Genomic DNA, 11468 nt, shown 5'->3' with positions numbered 1-11468 from the left:
AATTTTTAATGTACTCGGTAAGGCAATCATGTCCCCTATAAGTTATATAAATGTTTCAAGACATATTTCCATTGTGTCGCACTATGGTCAATTTTGTCATTTTTTTTAAATTATTTAATAACTCGAGAACGTTTCAAGTTGTTTTGGCTTACATAGTTTTTTTTCTTTGTGTATACAATATCAATACAAGAATGAGCTACAAAAGTGGGCGAGGTGCCGCCTTTATTCTGGATTTTTTGTATTTTAAGTTATCCGCATCAAACTTCCAGGTTTTGTGTGTTGTGTTCCAAATTGGACAACTAAATAATTTAAAAATAATATGACTTATCGGTCAAAAACATTTTGTAATAAAATCAGAGGTTTCTCTGCACTTTGAATTCAGAGACTATGTGATAAAAAATTGGAAGAATTTATTCCAATAAATTGGGAAAACTGCCCATAGCCCAAAACATGCATATAAAGCTGAGCTGGCTCACACACACACAGAGACACATACAGACACACAGCCTCAGCAAACTTTTCGTTCAATTGATTGGACGATGGCATCGATGCCAACGCCTTTCATTAAGCATCTCCTCCGCCTTCTTCTCCCATATCGATCTTCCAGCTATTTTCGGCTTGGAAATTAATTAAAAAAGTTTTTAATCAGCCTTCGAATATGTCAGTTCGCTGTACAAAAGCCTTAGCTTTTTATTACTATTATTATACTTGAACTGAAGTCGGGGTTGTTGGACATTCATTTGTAAGAAACGTCAGTTAAAATCAAATTATTCAATTATTTATTAATTGTATTGACAAACGAACATTCCATATTTTTTGTATCAAAAATAATCAGTGAAATCTATGATTAACCCTTTTAAATTAGGAAATTGTAATTATAAAACCTGTAAAGGAACATGTGTAAAATGGCCATTTTCCTATGCAAATGCTGACTTACTTAACAATTTTCCGTTTTTCAGAAAGAAAGGCAGCACCTTTGGTATATTTTTTATTGTTTTTTTTTTATATGAGTACACATTCATACATGTATGCGTGGATGTGTGTCGTTAACTTCGTTGACAAAAAGTTTTAATTTATGTCAAAAGCTTTTTCCAAGAATTTTAATATGCGCACAATTTTTGCAAAGTTGTCTCTGTCACTTATGTACTTGGCTATCCCATCTTTCTTTTTTACACAGGCTGTGAGGGATGGGGATAGAGAAGGGGAAGCGGTAGGGGTTCGCAGAATCCAAGTTATCGAATTCTTCGGGGCAGTTTACTGCACATTGTAGCTAACGCGGACATCGTTTTTCGTTAGTGGCACGCAGGTACTCGACAGTAGGATACCCTGTACCCAGGCGTGCAGGCTTCTGCAGTCGGCCCCTTTTTATATTCATGGCGAACTGTGGCTTAAATACTCCAAAATTTACCGGGCAAACTGAAATTTACAGCAGGTGGCAGTAGAAAATAGAAAAGCGCATGATTTCGATCGCTCTTAGCTTCCACAAGATCCACAAGCGCTCAGGCATGCGTGCAAGTTACTTCCAATCCAAGCTTGGCCCGCTCTGAGCGGATCAAAGCTTCCACAGCTGGTCCCCCAGGTGCTCACTGCTGATTCTGTGCGCCTGGTATTTCTGCTCGTGCAGGTGAAATATTGCTGCGTTATTCAATTGCTGTCCACTTTTTACAGCACACAACTGAGATTTTTGTAGTATTCTGTTATTATTATATCCAAGATTTTTATTGATAAAATTCATAATTTTAGCATTTTCAAAAATCTTCCATTTAAATAAATAAGTACTTAATAAAGCTAAAATTTATTCATACGAAAAAAGGCACATTGTAAAAAAGTACTGAAAGTAAGTAATAATTGGCTGTATTTATAAGTAACAAAAAAATTTTAATATTCATAAATTCATTACTTTTTAAGTCATTGTAATTAAAAGGATAAGTGAACCCGTATCCACAAAAAAGTTAAGAAGGTTTTCAAAAAGCTTCTTGGTTAAGCTTTAAGCACATGCAACTTGGATAACAGGTTCCAAAAACAACTTTTTAAAGAAGAGCTTTCAATTAGAACGTAAACCAAATTTGTTTAATTGTAAGCTAGCATAACTTTGACATATATTTCAATATCCGGTGTCAAAACCAAAAGACTTTAAAGCATTATAAGCTTTTAAAATAAAGTCATGAAATTGGATGTATAGCTTTTGCTATTGAACAAACAATTTCAAACATAAGCATAACAACTGTATATGCTCAAATAATAAATTGTGAACTTGATTTATTTTGGTGTAGAATTAGCAACGTGAATCAGTAATTATGTCAACATCCATAAAGGGGTTAAGGATCCCTTCAAACAATTATCCCAGCAGTATAAACAGTCGCAGCAGAAATGGCAGTCAAAATAGTAGGGAGAGTCGTATCAGTAAGGGAACACAGGATACTAAACTCGCACACGGAAACGGACTGCGGAACGAAGTGAATCCAATCCAATCCCAAAAGAGCTCAAGCAGTATTATCAGCGACTTCGCACATCTTCGGCCGAGAGGCGGTCTGCGTGGAAAGTCCTATTGGCGCGATGTCATTGACGAAGTTGAGTTCGCGGTACATTGCGTTTCGCAACCTCGTTTGCCCGTCATCGACTACTCGCTAGTGTTGCCACCCCGTCTGCGGGAGCGGGTTAAGCAGATACAAGCCTATGACAATTCGAAATCAGATGATGTGGTTTTCATTCGGGATGAGATGCGGGATGAACGTCCACATGATTATCAGATTGCCAGTGAACAAGACAGCAGGGAAGAAGGTCAAGATGGAGCTCCACTCGTAAGTACCCAGATTGCAAAAACGACAGAGAAGTTAAAATCTTCCAAAAAAAACCTCTTCACGAGCTAAATTCTAGTGACGAAAGGCTAGATGCCCCAAAATATCTGATATCCAATTTTGTGCCGAGCAATACAAAATTCCCGCTAAGCTAGCGGTTTTTTTTTAAAAGTCGTAGATCAAACATTTCTTGATTTTCGAAGAGGAATCAATCCTTATCATAAAATCTAAGCTTTTTTTAGCGCTTTGACACAAACAAACAAACTGACTTTTCATTTTATTCTGAGAAGTCCACTAAAAACTTCAAATATAATTATCTTTTGAACCAGTAATCGAATTTGGGTGATCGAGGTATCAATCGACGCGTATTTTTAATAAGAATTAAAAAATAATAATGTTTCCACTTACACCTTATCTCATGAGCCAGGTGAGTTAGCAAAAGTTTAAGTATGCCATATTGTTAGGTATGACGAAACCTTTTGATCGGTATATAGCTCGATCTGATCGGAAAGTCGTTGCAAATTTTCCATATTAGCTGTATATATTGCTAGTCGCCTTTCGCACCCTTCGCGCTGCTTTCGTCACTAGCGCGAGCCGTCGTCCGCAGTAATAAATAACGAAAACGGTCCTTTTAGATAACGGACCTTGGGAAAAAAAAAGTGGAAGAGCACTTCAGTGAGAGCCAACATTCGGATATAGTGCGTATGGACCATGAGTTTGAAAAGTTCGATCTCAGGCTGGATGAGCCAGTAGGTCATACACACCGCACAATCGATAAGACCAGTTGGTATGCGAAGTTCCTGTGCGCTACGCGGGATGAACGCGTCTGTTGGGACTCGAGAGTGGAACGGTCAAAGCCGGGAGATTCGGTGTACACGCTTGATGAGCAGGCGGAGAATCTGATGGATGCGGTTGGTTTCTAAATGGTTTGCTCAATCAACTTATATTAACAAGTTCTGTACGTTATCTTTTTTAGTCAGCTGAACGTTTTATTCATTGGCTTAATTCGATTGGCACTTTGGATACATCCATGACACCGGAGAAGGTTAAGAACTTATTCTCCATTAAAGGCGATCGTACGCTTTTAGCGTCTGTTAAAACGGATCCAAAGGAAGTCAATGCCATAGCCCAAACCGTAGCCGACAAGTGGAACAAACCTCACGTAAGTCAACAATTATTAAACGTACTTGTCAAATCCAGAATGAGTATTGAGAATGAGAATTTGATCATGGTTTGGGCTCTAAATTCATTCTGCATTCAAATTTAATTAATTTAAAAAAAAATTATATTCCTCTAAATCTTGTTTTCGTTTCTAAATTCAAAATTTTAAATCTCAAGTTTTCACTTTTAATCAACTCTTTATATCGTAATTAGCATTAAACAATACTTTAAACTTGATTTTGAGACCTTTCATTTTTCTGTAAAAAATCATGTCAAATCTGACAAAAATTTGGACTTGTAAAGTTGTTATATCCAAAGTCCGAGCAACTTCACACTGTCATAGCTTTGTCAAAACTAAACCGATTTCTAAACGGAATGTCATTTTGATCATGGTTTGGGCTCTAAATTCATTCTGCATTCAAATTTAATTAATTTAAGAAAAAAATTATATTCCTCTAAATCTTGTTTTCGTTTCTAAGGGTCCCCCCTTTGGAATTTTGAAAATTCAAAATTTTAAATCTCAAGTTTTTGCTTTTAATCAACTCCTTTTATCGTAGTTAGCATAAAATAACACTTTAAACTTGATTTTTTCCATTCCATCTTTTTTTTTGAAAATTCAAAATTTTAAATCTCAAGTTTTTGCTTTTAATCAACTCCTTTTATCGTAGTTAGCATAAAATAACACTTTAAACTTGATTTTGAGACCTTCCATTTTTCTGTAAAAAATCATGTCAAATCTGACAAAAATTTGGACTTGTAAAGTTGTTATATCCAAAGTCCGAGCAACTTCACACTGTCATAGCTTTGTCAAAACTAAACCGATTTCTAAACGGAATGCCATTTTGATCATGGTTTGGGCTCTAAATTCATTCTGCATTCAAATTTATTAATTAAAAAAAAAAATTATATTCCTCTAAATCTTGTTTTCGTTTCTAAGGGTCCCCCCTTTGGAATTTTGAAAATTCAAAATTTTAAATCTCAAGTTTTTGCTTTTAATCAACTCCTTTTATCGTAGTTAGCATAAAATAACACTTTAAACTTGATTTTGAGACCTTCCATTTTTCTGTAAAAAATCATGTCAAATCTGACAAAAATTTGGACTTGTAAAGTTGTTATATCCAAAGTCCGAGCAACTTCACACTGTCATAGCTTTGTCAAAACTAAACCGATTTTTAAACGGAATGTCATTTTGATCATGGTTTGGGCTCTAAATTCATTCTGCATTCAAATTTAATTAATTTAAAAAAAAATTATGTCCCTCTAAATCTTGTTTTCGTTTCTAAGGGTCCCCCCTTTGGAATTTTGAAAATTCAAAATTTTAAATCTCAAGTTTTCACTTTTAATCAACTCCTTATATCGTAGTTAGCATAAAATAACACTTTAAACTTGATTTTGAGACCTTCCATTTTTCTGTAAAAAATCATGTCAAATCTGACAAAAATTTGGACTTGTAAAGTTGTTATATCCAAAGTCCGAGCAACTTCACACTGTCATAGCTTTGTCAAAACTAAACCGATTTTTAAGCGGAATGTCATTTTGATCATGGTTTGGGCTCTAAATTCATTCTGCATTCAAATTTAATTAATTTAAAAAAAAAAATTATATGCCTCTAAATCTTGTTTTCGTTCCTAAGGGTCCCCCCTTTGGAATTTTGAAAATTCAAAATTTTAAATCTCAAGTTTTCACTTTTAATCAACTCCTTATATCGTAGTTAGCATAAAATAACACTTTGAACTTGATTTTGAGACCTTCCATTTTTCTGTAAAAAATCATGTCAAATCTGACAAAAATTTGGACTTGTAAAGTTGTTATATCCAAAGTCCGAGCAACTTCACACTGTCATAGCTTTGTCAAAACTAAACCGATTTTTAAACGGAATGTCATTTTGATCATGGTTTGGGCTCTAAATTCATTCTGCATTCAAATTTAATTAATTTAAAAAAAAATTATGTCCCTCTAAATCTTGTTTTCGTTTCTAAGGTCCCCTTTGGAATTTTGAAAATTCAAAATTTTAAATCTCAAGTTTTCACTTTTAATCAACTCCTTATATCGTAGTTAGCATAAAATAACACTTTAAACTTGATTTTGAGACCTTCCATTTTCTGTAAAAAATCATGTCAAATCTGACAAAATTTGGACTTGTAAAGTTGTTATATCCAAAGTCCGAGCAACTTCACACTGTCATAGCTTTGTCAAAACTAAACCGATTTCTAAACGGAATGCCATTTTGATCATGGTTTGGGCTCTAAATTCATTCTGCATTTAAATTTAATTAATTTAAAAAAAAAATTATATTCCTCTAAATCTTGTTTTCGTTTCTAAGGGTCCCCCCTTTGGAATTTTGAAAATTCAAAATTTTTTTATATCAAGTTTTCACTTTTAATCAACTCCTTATATCGTAGTTAGCATAAAATAACACTTTAAACTTGATTTTGAGACCTTCCATTTTTCTGTAAAAAATCATGTCAAATCGGACAAAATTTGGACTTGTAAAGTTGTTATATCCAAAGTCCGAGCAACTTCACACTGTCATAGCTTTGTCAAAACTAAACCGATTTTTTAAACGGAATGTCATTTTGATCATGGTTTGGGCTCTAAATTCATTCTGCATTCAAATTTAATTAATTTAAAAAAAAAAATATAATCCTCTAAATCTTGTTTTCGTTTCTAAGGGTCCCCCCTTTGGAATTTTGAAAATTCAAAATTTTAAATCTCAAGTTTTCACTTTTAATCAACTCCTTATATCGTAGTTAGCATAAAATAACACTTTAAACTTGATTTTGAGACCTTCCATTTTCTGTAAAAATCATGTCAAATCTGACAAAAATTTGGACTTGTAAAGTTGTTATATCCAAAGTCCGAGCAACTTCACACTGTCATAGCTTTGTCAAAACTAAACCGATTTCTAAACGGAATGCCATTTTGATCATGGTTTGGGCTCTAAATTCATTCTGCATTCAAATTTAATGAATTTAAAAAAAAAATTATATTCCTCTAAATCTTGTTTTCGTTTCTAAGGGTCCCCTCTTTGGAATTTTGAAAATTCAAAATTTTAAATCTCAAGTTTTCACTTTTAATCAACTCCTTTTATCGTAGTTAGCATAAAATAACACTTTAAACTTGATTTTGAGACCTTCCATTTTTCTGTAAAAAATCATGTCAAATCTGACAAAAATTTGGACTTGTAAAGTTGTTATATCCAAAGTCCGAGCAACTTCACACTGTCATAGCTTTGTCAAAACTAAACCGATTTCTAAACGGAATGCCATTTTGATCATGGTTTGGGCTCTAAATTCATTCTGCATTCAAATTTAATTAATTTAAAAAAAAAATTATATTCCTCTAAATCTTGTTTTCGTTTCTAAGGGTCCCCCCTTTGGAATTTTGAAAATTCAAAATTTTAAATCTCAAGTTTTTGCTTTTAATCAACTCCTTTTATCGTAGTTAGCATAAAATAACACTTTAAACTTGATTTTGAGACCTTCCATTTTTCTGTAAAAAATCATGTCAAATCTGACAAAAATTTGGACTTGTAAAGTATGTTATATCCAAAGTCCGAGCAACTTCACACTGTCATAGCTTTGTCAAAACTAAACCGATTTCTAAACGGAATGCCATTTTGATCATGGTTTGGGCTCTAAATTCATTCTGCATTCAAATTTAATTAATTTAAAAAAAAAATTATATTCCTCTAAATCTTGTTTTCGTTTCTAAGGGTCCCCCCTTTGGAATTTTGAAAATTCAAAATTTTAAATCTCAAGTTTTCACTTTTAATCAACTCCTTATATCGTAATTAGCATAAAATAACACTTTAAACTTGATTTTGAGACCTTCCATTTTCTGTAAAAAATCATGTCAAATCTGACAAAATTTGGACTTGTAAAGTTGTTATATCCAAAGTCCGAGCAACTTCACACTGTCATAGCTTTGTCAAAACTAAACCGATTTCTAAACGGAATGCCATTTTGATCATGGTTTGGGCTCTAAATTCATTCTGCATTCAAATTTAATTAATTTAAAAAAAAAATTATATTCCTCTAAATCTTGTTTTCGTTTCTAAGGGTCCCCCCTTTGGATTTTTGAAAATTCAAAATTTTAAATCTCAAGTTTTTAATTTTAATCAACTCCTTATATCGTAGTTAGCATAAAATAACACTTTAAACTTGATTTTGAGACCTTCCATTTTTCTGTAAAAAATCATGTCAAATCGGACAAAAATTTGGACTTGTAAAGTTGTTATATCCAAAGTCCGAGCAACTTCACACTGTCATAGCTTTGTCAAAACTAAACCGATTTTTAAACGGAATGTCATTTTGATCATGGTTTGGGCTCTAAATTCATTCTGCATTCAAATTTAATTAATTTAAAAAAAAAAATATAATCCTCTAAATCTTGTTTTCGTTTCTAAGGGTCCCCCCTTTGGAATTTTGAAAATTCAAAATTTTAAATCTCAAGTTTTCACTTTTAATCAACTCCTTATATCGTAGTTAGCATAAAATAACACTTTAAACTTGATTTTGAGACCTTCCATTTTTCTGTAAAAAATCATGTCAAATCGGACAAAAATTTGGACTTGTAAAGTTGTTATATCCAAAGTCCGAGCAACTTCACACTGTCATAGCTTTGTCAAAACTAAACCGATTTTAAACGGAATGTCATTTTGATCATGGTTTGGGCTCTAAATTCATTCTGCATTCAAATTTAATTAATTTAAAAAAAAATATAATCCTCTAAATCTTGTTTTCGTTTCTAAGGGTCCCCCCTTTGGAATTTTGAAAATTCAAAATTTTAAATCTCAAGTTTTTGCTTTTAATCAACTCCTTTTATCGTAGTTAGCATAAAATAACACTTTAAACTTGATTTTGAGACCTTCCATTTTTCTGTAAAAAATCATGTCAAATCGGACAAAAATTTGGACTTGTAAAGTTGTTATATCCAAAGTCCGAGCAACTTCACACTGTCATAGCTTTGTCAAAACTAAACCGATTTCTAAACGGAATGCCATTTTGATCATGGTTTGGGCTCTAAATTCATTCTGCATTCAAATTTAATTATTTTTAAAAAAAAAATTATATTCCTCTAAATCTTGTTTTCGTTTCTAAGGGTCCCCCCTTTGGAATTTTGAAAATTCAAAATTTTAAATCTCAAGTTTTCACTTTTAATCAACTCCTTTTATCGTAGTTAGCATAAAATAACACTTTAAACTTGATTTTGAGACCTTCCATTTTTCTGTAAAAAATCATGTCAAATCTGACAAAAATTTGGACTTGTAAAGTTGTTATATCCAAAGTCCGAGCAACTTCACACTGTCATAGCTTTGTCAAAACTAAACCGATTTCTAAACGGAATGCCATTTTGATCATGGTTTGGGCTCTAAATTCATTCTGCATTCAAATTTAATTATTTTTAAAAAAAAAATTATATTCCTCTAAATCTTGTTTTCGTTTCTAAGGGTCCCCTTTGGAATTTTGAAAATTCAAAATTTTAAATCTCAAGTTTTCACTTTTAATCAACTCCTTTTATCGTAGTTAGCATAAAATAACACTTTAAACTTGATTTTGAGACCTTCCATTTTCTGTAAAAATCATGTCAAATCTGACAAAAATTTGGACTTGTAAAGTTGTTATATCCAAAGTCCGAGCAACTTCACACTGTCATAGCTTTGTCAAAACTAAACCGATTTCTAAACGGAATGCCATTTTGATCATGGTTTGGGCTCTAAATTCATTCTGCATTCAAATTTAATTAATTTAAGAAAAAAATTATATTGCTCTAAATCTGGTTTTCGTTTCTAAGGGTCCTCCCCCCTTTGGAATTTTGAAAATTTAAAATTTTAAATCTAAAGTTTTCACTATTAATCAACTCTTATATCGTAATTACCATAAAAACAACACTTTAAACTTGATTCTGAGACCTTTTATTGTTCTGGTAAAAATCATGTCAAATCGAATAAAGTCGGTCAGACTTTCAATTTCAATTTGTCAAATCTGATCCGATTTTTGTCATGGTTTGACCTTTAAATTCATTCTGCATTCAAATTTATTTCAATTCATTAAAAGAATAGTTCACTTTAGATAGTTGCTTTGATTTAAATGCACAGGGTCTCATTTTGGAATTTTGAAAGTGAAAGATTTAAAATATTAAGTTTTAACTTTTAATCAACTACTTATATCGTAACAAATATAAAAGATCACTTTAAAATTAGATTCTGAGACATTTCGCAGACTATTTTTATTTGTTTTAGTTCATTGACTTGTCTTACAACTTATGCCTAATATTTTTTTTGTTTTCAGATGGCAATTGAGCTTAAATACGAGAAACACATCAATGACCATGCAATGCGTGTAACACAAAAACCGCTTCTCAGCGCCTTTGGTCGAACTGTGCCTCTTAAGGAGCGACCATGGGTAAAACGCTCCGGCGACAAGGTTATCGAAACTGTGTATCCAAATGATCTGCTGACGCGCGAGAAAATCTTTAAGGGCATCACTCATCTTCGCAGTACCACAGCGCTAATTGATTTTTATTTAAACAATCCAAAATTGGCACGGCCTTTGTATTTATTGCAAGGTGGAGACTTCCAAGAAATGAGCACAAGCGAATCGGTTGTCGAAATTCCACTGTATGAATATTTAGGCCTTCGTTACTAAAACGATTTCGTTCTTGTATTTTGAAGTATTGTAAGAAAAAAAAAAAACAAATATGTTATTCATAGAAATTAATAGTATAATCTGAACTCAAAAATGTTCAAACACAAATCAGGCATAAAAAAATAAATAAAAGATACCTAAAGAATGTTTTCTTTTATGAAGCTCCACCGTACTGAATTTTCTCCATAATTTTATTGACATCACTCTCAACAATTCCAGAAAAATTTTGTTGATTCTAAATTATTATCCTTAAGTTTTTTTGAGCTTTTACAATTGTAAATACATATTTAACTAAATAATAACCGCCTTATAAATTTATTTATGAGAAAATTATAAGCACACAATCTTTTGCCGTAAGATATTAGGGGAGCCGAAAATATAAAATTTTGAAATATTTCAAAAAGAGTTTGAACTTGGAAAAAAAATGAGGAGTTGAGCCTGAAATTAAATTAATAAGACAACGGAAAGTGCGAAAACAATTTTAATATGTGGCTTCAGATGATAGAAAAACATACCAGAAACTGGTACATTTCGAATTCCATTTTTAGAATCAATCGACCCTAACATTTGAGGCACTTTTTATTGTTTCTGATGATTTGAATTAATAAACAGGACTTTAACACTAAATCCATATTGGATAGTGAACTTGAAAAGCATACAATGAATTTGACACCGATTTTTTAACGATTCTTGTCACATCAGCATTAGCACATCGATTATTTAGCAAACTTCAAATAAATTTGAACCACTTACGATCATCAATGGGACAAGAGAGACTTAGCAGTCTCCGTTTGCTATCAATCGAATATCTCCAACTATGGGTAAAGTAATTTATGATTTTGCTTTCATAAAAGCTAAC

General features: G+C 32.3%; 1 protein-coding gene across 1 annotated transcript; it reads left to right on the top strand.

The window, feature by feature from the left end:
* The first annotated feature begins 2264 nt into the window (after positions 1 to 2264).
* Positions 2265 to 10756, top strand: LOC117787196. Its single transcript, XM_034625652.1, has 4 exons — positions 2265 to 2801; positions 3434 to 3709; positions 3775 to 3960; positions 10253 to 10756. Exons 1-4 carry the CDS (start codon positions 2298 to 2300, stop codon positions 10607 to 10609), a joined length of 1323 nt encoding a protein of 440 aa, XP_034481543.1. The 5' UTR covers positions 2265 to 2297; the 3' UTR covers positions 10610 to 10756.
* The last annotated feature ends 712 nt before the right edge of the window (positions 10757 to 11468 follow it).

The sequence above is a fragment of the Drosophila innubila genome, chromosome X (genome assembly GCF_004354385.1).
Source record: "Drosophila innubila isolate TH190305 chromosome X, UK_Dinn_1.0, whole genome shotgun sequence".
In the NCBI taxonomy this organism is placed as follows: Eukaryota; Metazoa; Arthropoda; class Insecta; order Diptera; family Drosophilidae; genus Drosophila; species Drosophila innubila.
This window is presented reverse-complemented; position numbering and strand designations above follow the sequence as displayed.